This window comes from Panthera onca, chromosome E3 (assembly GCF_046562875.1).
Source record: "Panthera onca isolate mPanOnc1 chromosome E3, mPanOnc1 haplotype 2, whole genome shotgun sequence".
Classification (NCBI taxonomy): domain Eukaryota; kingdom Metazoa; phylum Chordata; class Mammalia; order Carnivora; family Felidae; genus Panthera; species Panthera onca.
Window position 1 is genome coordinate 33,695,287 of NC_138354.1, and position 21,881 is coordinate 33,717,167.

At 43.4% G+C, this 21,881-nt stretch overlaps 1 protein-coding gene across 1 annotated transcript in view; it reads left to right on the forward strand.

Annotated features, from left to right (window-relative positions):
* GRIN2A (glutamate ionotropic receptor NMDA type subunit 2A) overlaps positions 1-21,881 on the forward strand; it is a 370,883-nt gene that overhangs the window by 257,507 nt on the left and 91,495 nt on the right. The window contains exon 5 of the mRNA XM_060648461.3: positions 2,893-3,007. Within this exon, the coding sequence (XP_060504444.2) occupies positions 2,893-3,007 (115 nt within the window). The remainder of the gene's footprint in view (positions 1-2,892; positions 3,008-21,881) is intronic.

Below are 21,881 nucleotides of genomic sequence, written 5' to 3' on the forward strand. Positions count from 1 at the left end.
GACGGATGAATGGATGGATGGATGGATGGATGGATGGACAGACGATAGATGAATGGATGTATACACGGATGGATGACACTTGTGGTGATGATCTGTCAACATACTCAACCACCAAACATGAACTCCAATGCTACAATGGGCCACGGCTAAAATTAATCATGGGGAACAAAAGCAAAAGTCAAACTGGAAAAATACAAACAGAGTAATTTAGGTCCCCCTAGTTAGTGAGAGGTTTTTAGACATAAACAAAAATGTTGGAGTTGTCCTTCAATGCAGAGAAGCATTTTTACTTCTTCTCTTGGCAGGAAATCCGACTGCATGACTGCTTTACTTAAAACCTTTCATGGATCTCCATGGTCTTCTGAACAACATCCAAACCCTTTAGGGCGGTATTCAAAGTCGTTTACGATCTGGCTTCAGGGATTCTCTTCAGACAAATCCCACTGCCCCTCAGCTTACTAAGCTATTCCCTGCTTTCCCTAGCATGTGTCACTGCCTTTGCTGACTCTTCTTTACTCAGGGTGATTCTTTGGCTCAGAACTCTTTTCTCCCACCTCTTCTTAACCCTTTTACTCTCCTAGATTCCCCAGGAAGTGCCACCTGTATCCCTTAGGTTGAGTGAGCGGCCTTCCTCGGCATTCTTACATCTCCCACTCACTGTGCATTTGTGCAAGAGTGGTGTTCTACGTGCTGTCATTGTTTATGTGCCTGTGTCACAGAGCGGTAAAGATACCTGTAGGAGGGCGGACAGCCACTGCGGTTTTTATTACTGTATCTAGAAGACTCCCCATAGGGTCTGACATATAATAGACATTCAGTAAATAGTTGTTGAATCAACAAAATACCTATGAGGAAATGATCACAGATACCTCGCATGCACACCAAATAGAGTGATTACTCTTTGCTCCTTCTAGAATCGCAGTGCTTTATTTTTCTGTTTTTTAACAAACACTATTTGCAAGAAACTTGGAGAACAAAAAGACACACACACACAAATAAAAGGTACCTGTAATCCCTCTGTGCATAGACAAACCCTATTTTTATTCTCTTCTGTTTAACATTAAATAGTGAGCATTTTCTCTTCACCCTTAACTTGTCATCAAAACACGATTTAGAAAAAAAAACAAATAGTTCATTGAATGGATACACAATATTTGCTTTTTTGCCTTTTCCCCAGTTTCTTCACCTTGTCCTTGGAGACCTGATTCTCCCCCCGCACAACACAGTCTCCACTATGGCTGCCCAGGGGCAGACATGTGACCAGTTAGGACAGTCCTTGGTTTTAGAATTTTTTTCATAGTCTATTTCTCCTCCTTAATATTTTACTTCTTCAGCTGCTTTTGGTGTTAAGGGAATGTGAAGCAAGAAAATGCCATGGCCTTGAGATAGTCTGTCTGTCTGGGATCTCTGAATATTTCAACCCACCATACTACATTAACTGAGTATCTGCCAAGTGGTATGTTCCCATGCAAGTCTGACAGCTTCACCTTTTTCTTAAGCTGCAAGGAGAAGTGGAATCCTGGGGACCCTCCCACCCGAATCATGGGAGTTGACCTCTGCCTCCCTCCCTCCCTGTCTGCATCCACCTTGCCTACAGGCAAGGTGGCTTTGAGGGGTGCTGGAGATAAGAGTATCACAAGGAAGACAGATGTTGTGCAATGAAAACACCTAGGCTAAGGGTTGACCATACGGATGTTATATAAAGCGGATGGTGAGGCGAGGCGTTGTCCTTGATGCCTCTCTCTCCCCCAACCTCCACATCACTAAACACCTGCTAAATATTCTCCACTTGGTCCTATTTGTGGCAGCTGGTATTTCTCCTTCTCCTCCCTTTCTTTTGGGGCCACAACAGTTCCCAGGCCAACATCCTCTCTGACCTGGATAATAAGCACAATGTAACCAACCCCCTATGTCCCCTCCAACTCATTCTGTACACAACATTCAAGTCATGTTATACAAGAAAAGTCCGATTGTACCACCTCCTTGATTAAAACCTTCAGTATCTTCCTACTGTTTTAAAACAAAAACAAAAGTCTTTAACATGGCCTGAAAAGTCTTGCTGTATCTCACCGATTCATCTTCTCAGCCATACCTCATCCCACATTCTTCTGTCTCTCTCTCTGCTTTGGTCTCGCTGGTTTGCAGTCAATCCCTCATGTGTACCAGTACAGGGCCTTTGCACGTGCTGCTGCCCTTTGTCTGGAATATGCTTATGTCCTTTTTTTTAACCTAGTTAATACTGACTCCTTATAGCCTTGCCTGACCCCTGTTTCACTTCCACATGGCACACTCACCTCTCTACTATATCACTTGTCATAGATCTGTAATTAATTAATGCCTGTCCTGTCCTTTAGACTATAAGCTTCATGGGGAGAGGGATCCTATCTGTTTCCTTACTTACCTTCATCCAAGTGGCTGCGTCCTGGCCTGTAGCAAATATCTATTAAGTATTAGTAGAATGAGTAATGAACAGATGGGATACTATTTCTTGGAAGCTGTATACCATGTGGTTTATGAGCAAGCAGCTTCCTTTAGGGAAGCTTATTAAAACATAATAGAACATGCTTTAAGACCCTCCTGTACTATCATTGGAACAGAAGTCTATGGGCATGGCAGGATGGAAGGGTCCATCCCATGTGCTAATTACAATTACTAATGCCTAAACAGGATTGGGGATTCTGAGAGTGATTACAGGTTCATGGAAACGAGTGCCTGGCCAATTAGCAGTGCCCACGCGCATACTAATACTTCCTTGGATAGAGGCCACCTGTCCTGTGTGATGATGGCCACATAAGTCTTCACTTTCTGAGTGTTACGTTGATGGTGGCATCCGCTCATCTGACCTCTTGAATTCTTCCCTAAAGACACGTCTTTCTCTCTTCCTCTCTCTAGATTTATGGTCAACGTGACATGGGATGGCAAAGACTTGTCCTTCACTGAAGAAGGCTATCAGGTGCACCCCAGGCTGGTGGTGATTGTGCTGAACAAGGACAGAGAATGGGAAAAGGTGAGCATCCTTCGGCATGCCGCATATAGGGGAAAGATGAAAGCAGGGGCCACAGAGGGGCTCGGCTTACTCCTTTTCCTCACATGTTTTCTGCTGAGCGGCTCCAGATCCCATCCCACGACCAGGACCAGATGTTTCTTGGAACAAGGCAGACCAAATATCATAAGATGCAGGTGGAATGCTTTTCCTGGGTAAACTGTGGTGATCGTGTGCTGTTCTGTGTGTCAGCTTCTCACATCTCATTAGGAAGGGTCCTTGAAGGACTTAGGATAAATAATGTAAAGACTAAAGTTTGGTTCATGTTGGTACAATAGACATGTTTACTACAGAGCAGTGATCACACGAGTCTGCCTAAACCCCATATTATGTACCATAATTACACATTTTGCCATATGGAGGAACCCCTGTATTTTCTAGTCTTTTACTTTAAATCAACCCATTTCCAAAACTTAAGCATGTCACTTCTACAAATCACAGGTTGATTATATTTCTTGTAAAGCACATTTTATAGAACATGTATATTAACTATTAAAAAATGAAAACCACCACTGCAGGGAAAAAAATCATCACACGTCTTACCCAAGGCCGTGTCCTGAGTCAGAGAGGGGAGATGTCACAGGATTTACAGATGACGCCATGAGAACGATGACAGTATCTGTTCCACTTTCCCATTCTCCCACCAAGTTCCAAGTCAGTGGCCATACTATCACATAAAGAGCAGAATAAAAGAGATCAAAAGGAAGCCTGTGTCTTTATCTTGTCTTTTTTGACAAGCAAGGCATGGCTTCTAAATTGCTTCAGCAGCTTGAGATTTCTTTTCACTTTGCACATCAGATGGGCTTGAGAGATCCTAGGGGTAGGAAGATGCAGGATGTGGTGAGGAACCGTCCTATAATTAACTAGCATCAGAAAAAAGTTCTGTGCAAACAGATGCATTGACTCTGGACGATCAATGATGCATTCCTAGAAGGGAAGATGAAGAGAAACCTTTGGAAGATTTTGCCTGCTACACCCCACAGCTACAAAAGAAACTTTTCTTCAAGTGCACTTAGGGAAGTCACCAAAGTAGACTGTGTTCTCAAACATAAAACAAGTCTCGATATATCTAAAAGGATTGAAATAATGCAGAATGCTTTCTTTGACCACACAGTGTTAAAACAAAAGTTAATAATAAAAGTATATCTACAGGATCACCAGATGTTTGGAAATTAGGTCCGGCCTGTGAATAGCCCATGGGTCAAAGAAAAAAAGACGTAAGAAAATATTTTGAATGAAATGACCTTGAAAAACACAGCATGTCAAAATTTGAAGAATAAAGTTGAATATGTGCTAAGGGGGAAATTTATAGCTGTGACGGCTTATAAATAGAAAAAATAAGGGAAGTGTAAAGTCAGTGATTGAAGCTTCTACATTAAGAAGCTAGGAAAAGAGCAAAGGGAACCCAAATGAAGTAGAAGGAAGAAAACAATAAATATAAGAGTAAAAATCAAAGTCAAATACAAATATAGAGAAAAATCAACAAAGCCAAAAGCTAGTTCTTTGAAAAGGTTAATGAAACTCGTAATTTCTAGCAAGAGTGATCACACAAAAGATAGAAAACACAAATACTAATAATCAGTACTAAAAATGTAAGAGGGAATATTAACACAGACATTATAGATCCTGTAGACATTAAAACGATAAAAAAATTGGGAATAATGTATGCCAACAAATTCCACAATGTAGATAAAATGGGCAAAGTTTTTTTGGAAAAAAAAAACAAACACCCACCAATTTCCAAAACTGACATAAAAAGAAATAGACTGAATTCCCTAAGTTTCTAAGCTCTAAACTTGCTAAGAAATTGAACTCATAACTAAAATCTTTCCCATTTCAAAAACAAGAAAAACTCCTGACCTAGATGGCTTCACTGTGAATTCCATGAGACATTTTAAAAAGAAATGACAGCACTCTATGTAATGTTTCAATATAGTAGTAATCAGAACCCAGCACTATATTAAAAAAGAATAATATATCATGGATAAAGGATGTTTATCTTATGAACTGGTTTAATGTTCAAAAAAATAAATCAGTCTAACTTACTGTGTTAATATAATAAAGGAATAAATTGCATGGTCTTCTCAACAGATGCCAAAAAAGCATTTGATGAAATCTAATATACCCATTCATGGTAAAGAGGGAGATTTCTCAATCTGATAAAGGTTATCTATGAAAGCCCTATAAGTAACATTTTGCATAGTGATAAAGTGATGAAAATAGATCTATAAACATACATGCAAGTGATTTGTGACGAATAATTATGACAGTGAGGGAAAAGAAAGTCCTTTTAATAAATGTTGCTAGATCAACCAGATATCCATATAGAAAAAAAAAATACCTTAACCCATAGTTCACATTATACATAAAAATTACTTAACATAAATTTCCAACTTAAATGTAAGTTAAAACTGTCAAGTTCCCAGAAGAAAATTTAGGAGGGTATTGCTGTGATCTGAGAAAGTAGAATGCACAAGGCATTAAGCATATAGTAAAAATAATAAACTGGACTCCACCAAAATTTAAAAATTTTTAAATTTTGCTCACGTACCAACACGGTTAGAAAATGAAAAGGCAAGCCACAGACTGGGAAAAGAATAGTAACTATGGTTTTATTCATATACATACACATACACACACACACACATATACACACAAAGAACTCCTATGAATCAATAATAAAAAAGAAAAACAACACAGAAGTGTGAAATTAAGTTAGACACTTCACAAAAAATATTACTCAAATGGCCAGTAAGTAAATGAAAACATGCTTAACATTGTCGATCATCAGAGACATGCAAACTAAGACCAGAATGATATTTCACTTCACACCCGCTGAATGGCTAAAATGAAAGACTGACAATACCAAGTGTTGACAAGGATATGGAGCAACTGAATCTCTTAAATATGGCTGATCACAATGTAAAATTGCAATCACTGTGGAAAAGTGTTTGCCAGTTTCTTACAAAGCTAAACATATGCAAACCTTACAACCTAGTAATTCCACTCCTAGGTATTTACTGTAAATAAATATAAGCATATACCCCCAAAGTAATATTTGTATAAGAATGTTCACTGCAACTTTATTTCTTCATAATAGAACATCAGAAGGAATGTCAATGTGCAGCAACAAGAATGGATAAATAAATTATGGTATATTCACAAAATGGAATGCTACTCATTAGTAAGGAATGAACTGGTAATACCTACAACATGCATGAATTGCCAAGCATTATGGTGAACAAAAGAAGGCAGACACAGAGAAATATACTATATAATTCCATCTATGTAAAGTTCAATAAGAGGCAAAACCAGTCTATGGGGTTAGAAACAGGAATGGTGGTTGCTTTTGTGGAGGAGGGGCATAGGGAGCTTTCTCAGGTTACGGCATTGTTCTCTATCTTGACATTTGTCAAAGTGCATCAGACTTTTACCCAGGATCTGTTTGTTTCCTTGCATGTTGTTGTACCTTAATTAAAAACAATTTTTGAAACCCTTCATATTGAGATTCCCAGCACAACTAACCACCAGTGTTGCCTAAGTTTTTGTATTTAACCCCCTGAAACAAATACTAATTATATCAACAATAGCCATTGTTTATTGAACACCTGCTCTATTTCTCCTCTAGGAGGTACACCCAAGCACCGAATCTCCCTCCCTCTCTCCTTTCTTCCTTCCTTCCTTCCTTCCTTCCTTCCTTCCTTCCTTCCACAAATACTTATTTAGTGCCTACTACATGCCAGGCACTATTCTTGATACTTGGAATTTATCAGTGAACAAGACAGACAAAAAAACAACTTCTGTACTCATAGAACTTAGATTCTAGTCTGCATGTGGAGGAGGGTAGGGTGGGAGTCTGTGTACTTTTGTGAGGTTTTAGGAAAGAATTGAATTCTAGTTAACTGGCACCTGGTATACCCTGTGGCCCACATCTCCATCATTGAGCTGGGCTCAGTGCATCTGGGACACAGAACATGCCTTTTTATTTTTTTTTCAACCTGTAATGTTTTCCTGGACCCACTCCTTATATCTATCCTTCAAGTTCTGGGTTTTCTTTCCTCTTAACAAATGCAAAGCCAACATGCAAATTGCCTTCTTCTTATTCTTAATAGGAGGTAGGGAACGTGGGCCTTTCTGCCTTATGGTGTTGTGTTTTGGGGTTCTTTTTCAACAGTTTGAAGTTACACAACCTGAGGATCCCTTGTGGAGCTGTGAAATCCATCTCCTTGCTTGGATCTCACCTGTCCTGGGTCCGACTTGGCTCACCCCTGTGAATTTTCAGTGCTGCCCGTGGATCCGGCTCATTTGCCAGAGAGCCTGTGTACAGGGAGGCCACTGCAGCCCAGGTGATAACATTGCATAAAAGAAAGCTGCCCTTGATATGCTGTTTCCAGATGCAGAAAGTGCCCTTTTAATATTTTGTGTGTTCTCCTTCCAATTCCTGTTGAAATATAACAATTTCTCAAAAAGGCAGCTCGGGGAATTACTGCCAAATGGAGCTTAGACTGTACAACTGCTTCCTGTGGTTGGTCTGTTCTCTCGGCACTCAGGGGATCCAGTGCTTCAGAAAAAACTCCTTGTGCTTCTGTCTTGAAGAAAGAGGAAGCCAGTGGAGCAGCTAAACACCAGTCATGTCATCCTTAAACCTGCCCCCCAGCAGGAGGCACAGTACAGCAGGTCGTCAGAGGGGACAGGCTGCCGAAGGAGGGAGCTGTTATTCTGGGGCTCGGAGGCGTCTTTTTTTTGTCTCTGAGGTCACCCAGTGGCATCACGGGAGGCAGCTGCATGTAAGGAGGGTGTCTTGGAAATCGTGACAAGCCGTTGGAGGGGCATTTGCTCTCTGCGGGGCCTTTGTGTGTGGCTGGAGGGCATTATTCCAGTGCCATGCACAGTGCCCACCTGTGTTCAGCAGACCTAGAACTCGGTGCTAAGCAGGCTTTCTTCTTGCAAGTCAGGACTTCCATGCTCCTTGCCTCTCCTTTTCTGCAGTGGTTTTGCTCTTCCTTGGAGCTTGGTGGGTCCAAGGCTTCCCAGAGATATTTGAAAACAGTGCCATAGATACAAGGCAATTGACACCCCAGTGCCCACTACGGGCCAACTCTGTGGCCACCATTCCATCAGGCACAGGGGCCATTCCAAGGATGAGTAAGAAACCATCCCTCTTCTCAGGTAGCTCATAACCAAGCCTTCGCTGGGGTGAGAAGGGTGAACTTGACTTGGCCAGTTGGGGTAGTTTTCAAGAAGTTAGGGGCTTTGGAGCTGGGCTTGAGTATAGACTGCATTTCTCCAAGTGGAATCATTTTCTTCTTAACTACTTGAAAGCAATGCTTTGGGAATAATTGTATTTACCATTTTGGGTTATACTAGCTTTAAAATGAACATATACATGGGAGTGCCTGGGTGGTTTAGTCAGTTAAGCATCTGACTTCGGCTCAGGTCACGATCTCATGGTTCATGGGTTCTAGCCCCGCATCGGGCTCTGTGCTGACATCTCAGAGCCTGGAGCCTGCTTCAGGATTCTGTCTCCCTCTCTCTCTGCCCCTCCCTGCTCATTCTCTGTCTCTCTGTCTCTGTCTCTATCTCTCTCTCTCAAGAATAAACATTTAAAATTTTTGTTTTAACTTTAAATTAATGTATATATGTATATGTGCACACACAAATATACACATATGTACAGACTAGCTTTACAATGGAGATAGATTTAGAAAGAGAGACAGAAAGGGAGAGAGAGAGACTCTAAGAAAGATTTTGAAGGCAGTTTGGAATTTTTGACCTCAGAAATAGGACAAAACCCATACCTGTTGAAGTAAAAGAACCCTCTTGTTTTCCAGAGAAGCACTAATTAAGGATAATAGTAATGCTCCAGAAGACATGAGAGGCACACATTGTGTCTTCCCAAACCCAGAGTCCCACTCTGGTGCTCTGAAGCACCCTCCTCCCCTTCCTTCTCTCCGGTCTGCTTGCGTTTTCATTGGTGCCCTTGGCACCAGCTGCCTTCCGCATAGGATGACTCCCAGATTGCTCACTGCAGCCCAGACCTCCCGATCTCCAGACTTGCTTGCAGAATACCCCCAGGTGGAGAGCTCCCAGGCCTCCAGCTTCCATCATGTAGTACCTGGCAGAGGGGGTTGGGACCTGAAACAGGTCACTAACCTGAATTTCTATTTGGGAGGCAGAGCTAAGAATGCCTCCTTGAGATGAGCTGTTGAAAAAACTAAATGGGATCATGCATGTAAGATTCTCACCCTAGTTCTTGGTACAGGATAGTCTTTTCCTTTTAATTTCTTTTTTGTTTTTACGTATTTTAGAGAGAGAGCATGCTTAGCACCAAGCCCAACATGGGGCTCGATCCCACCACCCTGAGATCATGACCTGAGCCAAAATCAAGAGTCAACGCTCAACTGACCGAGCCACCCAAGACATGATGTGGCACGTCAGTGTGTCCTCAGACTTAGGGAGGCTTTCATCAACGGTGGTGATGGCAAAACAATTGCCTGTCACATCCACTTGTGACATGATGTCATTTCCAGTTATGGAATGCTCCAGCCCTCTCCCTTCTAGACCACTGTATTTTATTACTCCTCCCCACTTTCCCACCTTGCTTAGCCCAGAATGACCCCGTGAGTCTCAGGAACTCTTGAGAATGTGCAGAAGATTTCTAGTGTGTGTTTTTGTCTGATATCAAGAATCTCTGAAAAAGCTCGTTCTGCTGAAAGATTGGAGTATTTATGCAAGCATTGTGTTTGGCCTCTGCAGACACATATTCCAATGATCATGTGACGGAAGTCATGGAGGAAAATTGTAATCGAGAGGCCACTAGTAAGTGACAATCAATAGAGCAATTGTGTGCGTTGCTGAAACACACCATTTGCACATTCTCCGAGCCGTCACAAGCACGTTTTGACTTCCACCATGTGCCCGCTTCACTTAGAAAACAATGGCAGCCCAATTGATGAAGCCGTGCGCTCTGGCTGTGACTAGCACTGAGAGAATGAAGTTGGTTTTCAAGTTTTCACTTGCCCTTTGACCATTCTATGTCTGGTGCTCAATAGCCAAGACTCAGTCAATATTAGTAAAATGGAAGGGTTCCTGGGTGGCTCAGTTGGTCAAGCATCTGACTCTTGATTTCAGCTCAGGTCATGACCTCCTGGATTATGAGTTCGAGCCCCATATCAGGCTCTGTGCTGATTCTCTGTCTCCCTCTGCCCCTCCCCTGCTTGCTCTCGCTCTCTCTCTCTCTCTCTCTCTCTCAAAATAAATAAAATAAACATTAAAATCTTTTTTATTTATTTATTTTTTTTTTATTTTTGGGACAGAGAGAGACAGAGCATGAACGGGGGAGGGGCAGAGAGAGAGGGAGACACAGAATCGGAAACAGGCTCCGAGCCATCAGCCCAGAGCCTGACGCGGGGCTCGAACTCACGGACCGCGAGATCGTGACCTGGCTGAAGTTGGACGCTTAACCGACTGCGCCACCCAGGCGCCCCTAAAATCTTTTTAAAATACCTGTAGAATGGTTTTGAGAATGGATGGAAAAATTGGTTTTCAAGAATTTCCCCCCATGTGGAACGTCTTTTAGTGTTGGCCATTCAAGTGTAGTTCTTGGGGCAACTTGTATCACAGTCACCATGGGAACGAGGTAAAGGTCTTATCCCTACCTCAAACCTGTGGAATGATCATTTCTGGTTCTGCTTTTTTCATCAGCTCTTCTCATGATTCTCATGCCCGTTAAGGATGTAGAGTGCTGCTTTAGGGCATAGATTTACTCTTTATGACAGTGAAGAAATGGTTTCGTCTATGTTGTCCTGGTTGTCAGGACTTTTTGCATCTTAGTCTCTGTACCTCTTCCTTCCTCTGGAATATAATGCATAGTAGCAATGTTTAAGAGGAATGGTAATGAGGGAAAAGGAAGCAAGGAAATTGGTGTCTTGTTGCCCCTTGAGTCATCTCTGGTGAATGAGACCGTACCGATCGACACCCAGTGAAATGTTGTTTATGGGTGTAGATCACTTCCTGTCCCTGGTGTGTCCTCCATTCGTATTGTTACTGAATGATTTATTTTTCTGCTAAATCTGTCTCCCATAAGCAGACATGGTTGGATTGGGGGTCTATAACCCTTATTTATCCACACACGTATTCCATTAGACAACATTTCCTGAGCGCCTACTGTGTGCAAGTCATTGTTGAGGGTTGCAGTAACATGTAGACCAGCCTTCAATATACTAAAGAGTCTAACAGGGCACTCAGAGAGGCTCATAAATGCAAGACGGTGTGATACGTGCCACAAAAGATGTTCTGATAAAACCCTGCAGTATTTAGAGAAGATACACGTTATGTTGTAGGCAGAAGGATCAAAGGCATCTAGGTCAGAGGACTTCCCACTTGAACAAGGTGTCACAGAACAGGCATGATCCGGACTTGTGAGTATGTGTGGGAAAGCCATTCCAGGTGCAAGGAACATCGTAAGGTGAAGCCCAGAATCAAGGAGTTCAGTGTGTTTGAAACATAGCTCGTGTGTTGGCAGAATTCTAAAACTGGCCCCCAGTGCCCCTCACCGCCCCCTCCCCCTAATCCTCTCCCTTCGGAGGGTGTGTGGATATGATGAGATAGACCTTCCATGATGCTTAGGTGAGGGAGCCAAAGGGGTTGTCAGCTGACTTTGAGTAAATCAAGAGGAAGATTATCAGGGTGGACCTAAAGGTCATCTTGCGAACCCTTTAAAAGTAGCGATTTTTCCGCAACAGCTAGCAGTAGGGGAGGCCAGACAGATTCGAGCATGGGGAGGATTTAACTGCTAGGCTTGAGGACTGAGGGGCCACATGACAGGGCATGTGGGGGGCCACCTGGAGCTGAGTGTCATCCCTGGCCAACAGCCAGCAGGGACTCAAGGATGTCGGCTACCAAGCTGAACGAGTTTGGAAGTGGGTTCTTCCCAGATCCCCCAGCCATGACCCCGGGCTGGCTGACACCTTGATTTTGGCCTTGTGTGACCCCAAGCAGAGAACCCAGCTGAGCCCTGCTGGACTTTGGGCCTACGGAGCTGTGAGGTGCTGTAAAAAGGGGTGCCGTTTCAGGCAGTTGAATTTGGGGCAGTTGCTTACACAATAGAAAATGAATACGGATTGTTGCAAGGGAAATTATGGGAAAGAGGGACCGTGCTGGATTGTGAATTCTGGGCTACGGCACTTTATTCAGTGAAGAAGAAGAGAAAACAGAATAATGATGATAATAATAATAGCTAACATTTGTTTAGTATTGTTGAAGCACCACGTAAGGCGCTAAGCGTTCAAATATATAAACTCATCTCATCCTGATACAAGGACTGTGATACAGAAGCGATGTTACCTTCTCTTATAAATTAGACAGTGAGGCCCAGACAAATGCGACAATTATCTCAGGCTCACAGAGCTGGAAAGGTGCAAAACCAGGGTACCGACCCCACAGCCAGCTCGCTTACACATGCACTCTGCTGCTGATTTAAAAATGGTGATTGGCATGGATCTTTGGGGAAATTTCTCAGGGGCTGTTTAAGTCGCTCGGGTTAGAGGGAGTATAGGCATGAACAGGGACAGTGGTAGTGCCACCTGAGAGGCACCTCAGAAGGGGATTGGAAGCACATGGAATTCACTGGATGATTTGCTGAGAGATTCATGACAGAGCAGAAGCATCAGATTTTTTTTTTTTAATTTTTAGGCGTGGGTGTGTGCTTCGGCATTTCTGGATTGAGTGCTTCCAGAGCAATCTGTCGTGCCCGTAAATGACATTGTTCGTCTTTCTTCTCTCCCTCCCCCACCCCCTTTCGCTTCCTCCCCACTCTTGTCTTTTTCCTCCGCAGTCTACATCTAAAGACGAAGGCCCCTTTGTAAAATGGGTTCGGTGGTATTGCTACCTTAGCAGAGTTGAAGTGTGAAATTTAGCTTGTTTTCCTTATGTAATGATCATTAAGTTTTTCAAATGATGTGAGCCCTCAAGAGGGAAAGGTAAGCATCACAAAAGATTTAAAATGATCATCTGACTTCCCTAGAGTCGTGCAGCATGGCTATTTTAAATACCTACACAGTACAATATGTTAGGTCACAGTGGGGAAAATATAGTAGGTCTCTAGCAAATTAACACCTCAAACTGAAATAAGTGATACCGTCTCCTTGTGTGTGTGTGTGTGTGTCCTTCTGTCTTACCTTGTTTCTCTCTCTTTTTTCAAACCAACTCCAAAATGAACAGCATTTAAACCAGTACTCTCTCCTGCAAGGCAACATTCTGCTAAAAGTTTTCTTGGTTTCAGAAATTAAAACAAACAAACAAACAAACAAACAATTCGCAGACAGGATATCTCTGCGGGAGCATGCATTGATGGGAAAGTTAATAAGGATGATTGTTAATGATGATAGAGGTAGTGGTGTGATGTTGGTTGATGTGAGGGTCATGATTGTGGCAGATGCCATTCGTTGAGCTCCTGTCGCGTGATGCAGTTAAATGTTTTCAGTGCATTATCTCATTTAAATACCACAACGTTCTCTGCATTTTACCATATCTAAAAGGGATCTGGTAATAGTACCTCCATCATAGGTTGTTGAGAAAATTTAAATATATGTTGATCCAGTACTTAGAACACCGACTGGCCCACAGTAGATGGTCAATAAATACCAGCTTTGGTTATAATTGGGGTTCCATGTCACAGGAGATAAACTGGAAGCCACACGGGATAAATGACCTGCCCAAGGGGTCGGTGAGAAAGGCAGAGTCGGAACCCAAGCAGGAGCTCTCTCAAGAGAGCCAGAGTCGACCATGATGTCATGTGGAGTATCTGTGTCTACGGAACTCCTAAACCCAACTTGATAAGGAAGCTATCTGAGGGCGAGGGGGGCATGAGTAAGCTGACAGATGGTATAAATGTAAGACAAAAGCTGTACCCTTGATAGCGTGCCATTGCCATCAATTATGAAAATGAGTGAATAGATTATTTAAATGATCTCAAATGAGTGAATTATTCAGAGAGCTTCTCAGTCAGAAATATTTCTAGCAACTCCTGAAGAGACAGATGAAAACCATTTTTATTCTCTGACAGGGTCATCAACTCATCTATGCATAGATGAAGGCAAGGCCCTGGGCTCCTCTGACAGAAGGGGGAAGAGAGGGAGAGAGGGAGAGAGGGAGAGAGGGAGAAGGAGAACAGCATGGTTCCAGCTCGACACTGCACAACGTAGGATGAGACTCCCATGCATCACACAGGACAGAGTTTTATTTTCTCTGTTCCCTGGGCTGCCAGATTCTTTCAGAGTACCACAGTGGTCTCTGAGTGGAGAGGAGCTAATGAGGCAGGATCTGGCTTTAACTAGAGATGGTAATGCTTTATCTGTCTAGTATATTGGTGTTCCAAGTGAGCTGTCATTTGGGGAACAGATATGATATTTCTAAAGCATATTTCCAAATCTGAACATGAATAGACTAGGAGACTGACTCTAGCGACCCTCTGAATATAACGCACATAATCGTAAGCGTTACTGAGCACCTGTTCTATGCCAGACCTTAGAATATCAGCTTTCGTATTCACAATTTAATTTTAGCTACATGATAACCCTGTGAAGTGGGTGGTATTCTCTGATTTTGGAGTAGGGAATACTTGAAGATATTCAGTGACATTTTTCATCAATAGTGAGAAAAGATTCAAATTTGGGTCTTCTGAGCCTCCACGTCTGGTGCTCATTCCACCATTTTGTACAGTTTCTAGGGTGAAATTTTAGAAAGGGCCAAAAGATTCTTGTGGCTAGTATCTGCCTTGGAAGTTGAGTGGAGGGGAGAAAAGACAATACCTAGCCTTTACATTGGGGTAAGTGACTACTCTTTGGGGTAAAGTGACTACTAACTACAAGTGTCTGATGCGATTGAACTGTTCATCCATCCATTTATCCACACGTCCGTCTCTCCAGCCATCCAGTGTTCAGTCATGTAATAAACCCTCCATCTGCCCATTGGCTGTCAACCCTTTGGCCAGCTGTCTTTCATCCATCCATGTGGGGCGTCATTCTTGAGCCCACCCACTCACCCTTACTGATCTGTTTGCCAGGTATTTACAGATTACTTAGCTGTGCCAAGTGTGTGGTAGGTATGGGTGAAGGAGAGATGAATCACACAATGTCCTTGCCCTCGCAAAGCTCACAGTCTAGAGGGAGAGACAGAGAAATGAACTTGAAGTTGCAACATACTCATAGTAAGTAGAATGCTAATAGTAGAGGCAAGCCTTGGGCATTGCAAGACATCTACCAAGCCCGGCTATTAGGAAAATGATAGACAAAGGCTTCCTGAAAGAGCTAACATGTGTCCTGAGTCCTAAAGATCGCGGGCGAGTTATCCAAGGGATGTGGGTCATGTGACCCACTTTCTGAACTGAATCACAAACATTTGAGGCCCCTCCCATTTTTCTCATGTCACAGTTCATGTGATGGGCAGCAGGTAGACTGCTTCCAAGTCCACCTACAACTACCAGACCTCAGCGGTGTGTTGTCTGGACCTGCTCCTGTCTCTCTCCACGCTGTCTCTGTCGGTCTCTCTTACTTCCCCCATGCACACGCTGTTGGTGCAGACAGGGATGACATTTGTCTGTTAGCAAAGAGACAGAACAGTGAAGTGCTCTACCCCAGCAATCTGCTTCTGGCTACAAGTGGCTGTGACGGGCTGCCTTCTGTAGGTGCGGAGTGTGGCTTTCTCATCTGTGCTGTTGGCAGCAGAAGCTTCGCTCCCCACTTAGGCTGTTTGTCTCGCTGTTGGAGCCTGGGTGGGCCAGAGGGAGAGGCAGAGATAGAGAGGGATAAGATATTCCCCGTGGTGAGCTCTAAGCTCTGGAAGACTTACGGTGCTTTCAGACTCTGAAGACAAAGAAATTGGCTATCTGCACCTGGAGATAATTCCCCACATTGTATAAAATATTAATGATAAAAAAAAAATACTTCCTGTGTCCTGGCTAGAGCCTAGAGGCTTTGTATTGGTGACTTTGATTCTTTTTTTAGTTTTTTTTAATTTTTATTTATTTTTGAGAGAGAGAGAGAGAGACGGAGCGCAAGCTGGGGAGGGGCAGAGAGCGAGAGGGAGACACAGAATCCAGAGCAGCCTCTAGGCGCTGAGCTGTCAGCACAGAGCCGGACATGGGGCTTGAACCCACAAACCGTGAGATCATGACCCGAGCCAAAGTCGGACGCCCAACCGACTGAGCCACCCAGGTGCCCCTGATTGTTCTTTTAGCAGACATTCAACATGAGTACCATCAGCACCCCCTCTAGTTTATGTATAAAGAAACAGAGGCTCTGTGAGATATGGTGGCTTGCTCAAGGTTAGAGAGCAAGTAAATGGCAACTTCTAGATTCCGGCTCGTGTCTGTCAGACGCTAAAGTCCATTTTACTCTGATGACACCATATGGTAGAGAAGGAGGTTCTTTGTGTATCGGTGGTGAAGGTTGGCCTTGGTTTAATTATGACAAGCTACCCTGGGAGACCCCCATCCCTGCATGGCTGACATGCTCCCAGTGTTTGCAGGAAAAGCTATTACAGGTACAAGGTTCCCTGCTGGACCCGGCGTCTTCCTGAGCTTCGCTCAGAGCGTCCCACTGAGCCACATGCAAATCTGCCACATAATCAGTCTCTTGCATCTTTGTGCACAGGCAGTCAGCATCCCTCTGCAAACCTGAAGATGTAAATTGCCCCCGACTCCCGCAGTGTGCTGCTTGTTCATTTCCCATTACTCCACCATACGGTTCGTTATCTACAGCCACTGTCTTCTGAAAATGTGTTTTAAAACTCACCGCAATCATATCTAGAGAGTTCTCAGAGTCTATTTTCCTTCCATTTGAATTATAATTCTGCAAATTAGACAGACTGAATGGACCTGTTGCAGAAGGAAAGAGGCTGGGGCTGAACCATCTTGGTTGCTCTCAATGGGCAAATAAAGACTCCATTGGAAATGCGTATGAGGGGGAAAAATCTGAAACTGAAAAAAGACGAGATAATCAACTCTTATTCCCTTGAAGGGAGTTTCAGAGTGACGTGAAGAAACCGATGGCCTCTCTCTTATGTTGTGTTTCATTTTCACGTTGAAGCGGGCCGTCTGAGTTGGAAGAATCTGGATTCTTCACGTTATTTCCCGCAGTGCTGGCATCCATGTGCACCAGCAGATTATAGCTGATGGTATGGTTTTTTCTTTCTGTGATTAAACTGTGTTTGAAGAAAATAGGACAGGCATATATAAGGTGGGAAAGGAGGGCAAGAATCAGATTTGGATATCAGATCTTGACAAGCACCATTTTTGTAAGGAGAGCGGGACCATTTGACTCCTTTTGACAGGTGAGGACACCAAGATTCAGGCAGAATCAGAGACTTGTGCAGGGTTTCTTGGCAAGGACTGAACACATCTGTCTCCCCAAGTAACATTTGAGTTGGTAACTTGAATCATCACTGTGAGATTTGAGCTTCATTACCAAAATGGCACCCGAGGCTTTGCCTTCAGAAATTGTCATGTCTTTGAAAATGGATGAGGCTTCAAAAATATGGAACACTCATCGAGTCATACTATAAATCAATCTGGACAGAAGTTGGGAACAAAGCCCCAAATCCCAAATCACTGTCAAAAGATAAGGGAGGGGTCCATGCAGACAAAGAAAGGTTAGCGCCATGGCCAGCAGAAATGGATTGAGGCTCTTTTTCCTTCTGCCAAAGCAGGAATTAGAGCATGGCATTGGTAAGCACCTGAGACATTTAGGAAAGGGGGTTCAGTCAACTTTATAGGATTGAGTTTGGCCGTGGGTAACACTTAGTTCTGAGACCCAAACCAACCCTAAAAAGTTGTCATTCTTTGTATTTCTCAGATAATCAGTGTCTACATTAGTCAAATGGAACTAACAGTAACATCCACCCCATGTACTTTCTGTGAGGATATTAATGCTACTATTTATTAAATGATTCCTGTGCATTCTGTGTTCCAGAAAGAGCTTTAAGATTCTCTTAATTCAAACAAAAATTCTAGGAGATTGGTACTATTATTAGCCCCATTTTGTTTGTTTATTTAGAGAGCACAAGCAGGGGAAGGGCAGAGAGAAGGAGAGAGAAACCCAGACAGACTCTGTGCTGTCAGCGCAGGGGAGGATGCAGGGCTTGAACTCACGAACTGCGAGATCATGACCAGAGCTGAAACAAGAGTCAGACGCGTAACCAACTGAACCATCTGTGCCCCCCTGTCCCCATTTGATAAATGAGAAAACTAAAGAATATAGGGGACAAGTTAATTTCCAAGAATGTGAACTGGATTTGAACCCCCATTTGTCTAATTCTGATTCTGACCACTAAGTTCTATTATTTTTCTCAGCCAAATTCTACAACGCAGGTGACATCACCTAGTGTTACAGGAGACAGAGGATTTGAGTGAGAAAAGCATGGAGTTTGTTTTTCCTATACAGTTCCAAACAGTGAAAACAAAATGCCTAACAGCCTCTGAGCATTGACAGAGACATCAGCTCTGAGCCAAACATATTAGCACGTTACCACATTTTATGTTCACCAGAACACTAAATGGTAAATATTATAATTTTATTTTATAGATGAGAAAATTGAGGACCAGAGAAATTAATCTATTGGAACATGATCACCCAGGCACTTGATAACTTGTGGGGATTATAAATAATGCATGTCAAACATCTGGTATGGGGCCTGGCATATGATAGAGTTGAGGACATGAGAAGTACAAATTGCAATATGGATTTTTTTTAATGCTTATTTATTTATTTTTGAGAGAGAGAGCGAGCGAGTGAGCACAAGCTGGGGAGAGGCAGGGAAAGAGGGAGACCAAGAATCCCAAGCAGGCTGTCCAGGCTCCGAGCTGTCAGCCCAGAGCTTGATGCAGGGCTCAAACCCATGAACCATGAGATTACGATCTGAGCCGAAATCAAGAGTCAAACGCTTAATGGAATGAGCCACCTGGGCACGCCTGCAATATGGATTTTTAAATGGCAATTATTAGGATTTATTATTATTATTATTTGCATTTTGAGTGGATTTCTAGAAGCCTGTTGCTGGCATTCTGTTTTCTCGAAGGAGCTGGGCTCAGACTTTGAAGATGAACATATTCAAGCATCACCATCCCCTTGTTTTGTCTTTGCCTCCCACACAAGGAGATAACTCAGGAACACACACTCCCACGGGTCCTGGTCTGGCGGTCACAGAACCACCTCCAGCCCTTTCACATATGTGTTGAACTTTCTGGTCCCCATTCCTTGAATGAACATTAGTGCTACCACTCTGAAAACATGGTAAAAACATCTCCCTCACCTTTATGTGACCATCTACCATGAGCGTCAAATGAAATGAGATCATAAACAGCAACTGGTAGACCATAAAGGCCTGTGTAAACTCAGGCTTTTATACTATTATCCCTGTAATGACATGGAGCATTTAGCCAGGACGCCCTTCCAAGTGTGTCTATTATCTGAAATTTCCCTTTTCTGTTTCTTTCCTCTTTTATCCCCCAATACAGCTTCTTAGCCAGTGTAGCTAACAAGTACATTCAGAAGGTTGCGCTTTTTGGCATAAGGCTCCATGGAAGCTGGGGTTGTATTTATAGTTATGAAATTAATGGTATGGATTAATTGCGCAGCTCCTCAAACTAGCAAATGGAATTAAAAGTAATTGTCAGGCCTTTGGATTTATGGATAGAGCTAAAATAACACCAAGCTGTTCTTGGCAGGACCTTCTTCTCTGTGCACAGAATTTTATTAATAGATAATATCAGTTCCATCTAAAAAAGAGAGCAGTGAGGGACGATCATATCTGTCTCCCCTCGCGGGGAAGAAAGCAAACGCATTTCCTAAGTGTCATCTTGGTACATAAGCCTTCAGCCTAGAGTTTTGATCAAATTAATGCCTTGCTCTTTTCTGTTCTGGAGTTACATTCAGGGGTTAACTTCAACCTCAGGAAGACGTGCCCGTCGTAGATGGGATGGCCCTAACCTTGACTGAATACCTGTGATGGGCCAGGCTGGGAGGTTCGTATGAATGAATGAAGAGCCCTGTATGTAATAAAACACCTGACACCGGTTGAGCTGTGACCATGAGGCTAACAGGATAATAAGGGCTTTGCAGGCATTATGTTATTTAATTCTTACAATAATTAGAGGATATGATTACTTGTATTATGCCCACTTTACAGAGGAGGAAACTAAGGCCCAGGAAGTAAACTTCCTGGTATTCAGGTTCAGCCAACTCTAGAACCCACATTATTCTCAGTACATTTTACCAGCAGAGCCCAAAAGAAGTTGATAATTGACTGCAGGAAGATCAGGGTTATGGAGGTCACATTGGTACATTTATTTACTCAGTTGCTTATGTACTAACCATTTATGTGTCTATTCTGTAAGAGGCTCTGGGCTGGGTAAAAGGGACACTAAAGCACAGAACATAGTCCCCACCCTCAGTGGGACTTCTGGGGCAGGCAGGTGATGTACTCAGAGGCTGTGATTACTCCTGTGGGATTCTAGATCCCCTATGTAGGGGGTGGGGGCAGAACAGGGATTTGGTTGTCAGAAATGAGGTTGGCATGGATGCAGACAGCTACAGAGACCTGGGAACAGGCTGGGTCGTTAAGACTGTGGTCAGGCATTTCCCCTTGATTCCCAGTGTAGTGAGAAGCCATCAAAAGGCTCTAAGGGGGAGGGGCACCTGGGTGGCTCTGTCAATTGAGCGTCAGACTCTTGATTTCAGCTCAGGTCATGATCTCATGGTTCATGAGTCTGAGCCCCACGTCGAGCTCTGTGCTGATAGCATGGAGCCTGCTTGGGATTCTCTCTCTCTCTCTCTCTCTCTCTCTCTCTCTCTCTCTCTCTCTGTCTCTCTCAGCCTCTCTCAGCCTCTCTGTCTTTCTCTCTCAAAATAAATAAATAAACTTTAAAAAATGGGCTCTGGGGGAGAGAATGGAACAATTACATGTGCAGAGATATTTAGAGTGCTGGCTTGGGGGACAGGCTGAGAGGCACTGTCTGGGGCAGGGAGACCAGTGTGGAGGCTGTGGCAGAAACTTGTGAGTAGTGAAGGCCAGGGCTGAGTGGTGATCTTGAGTTAGGAAAGAAATGGACAAGGAAAAATATTCAAACATTAGAACTGTCAAAGATGGGTGATTGATTTAATATGTATATGGGGGTGCAGGGAGACGGATGAATTAAGGAGTATTTCCAGGGTTGGGGTTTCAAGAACTCATATTTGACCCATGGGAGAGAAGTTGTGCATTTTATTTTTTTACTCAAGGTACCATGGTGACTTTTACTCTAAGTCTATTGAGTTTGAGGTTTCCTAAGGCAGATGAGAGTAGCTGGTCTAAGACAGATCTGAGGGTGGTCAACATAGAGGTAATACTTGAAGAGTGGGCAGTAGGAGACACATGAGTGTGGAGGTCTGAGGCCAGGAGAGGGGGCAGGCATGTAAACTGTGCAGAGAAAGAGGAACTTGCGTTTTGGCAGAGCTGGAAAAGTCCAAAAAGTGAGAAATAACCTGGAAAGGGTAGGGTTGTGACAGCACAGAGCAGGGAGACTCATGAAAGATGGGAGGGGCTCTCAGAGTCACATGTGATGCACCTGCTGGGTTTGGTGAATGAGAAAGCCACTGGTGGTCTTGGTTGCAGAAGAGGACTGTGTCCGGAGCACAGATGATGGTGTTAGGCTAGAGGAGAGAGGGAGGCCTCTTGCATTCCTGGAGGAGAGAAGAAGGAAGACATGTGTGCAGGGGCAGGTAAGTCTGTGGGCTATGTGGATTGTCCCTAAGACTCTATGAAATAAGAGACAGATCCATCATCTGGGCGCCAGCATGGGGGT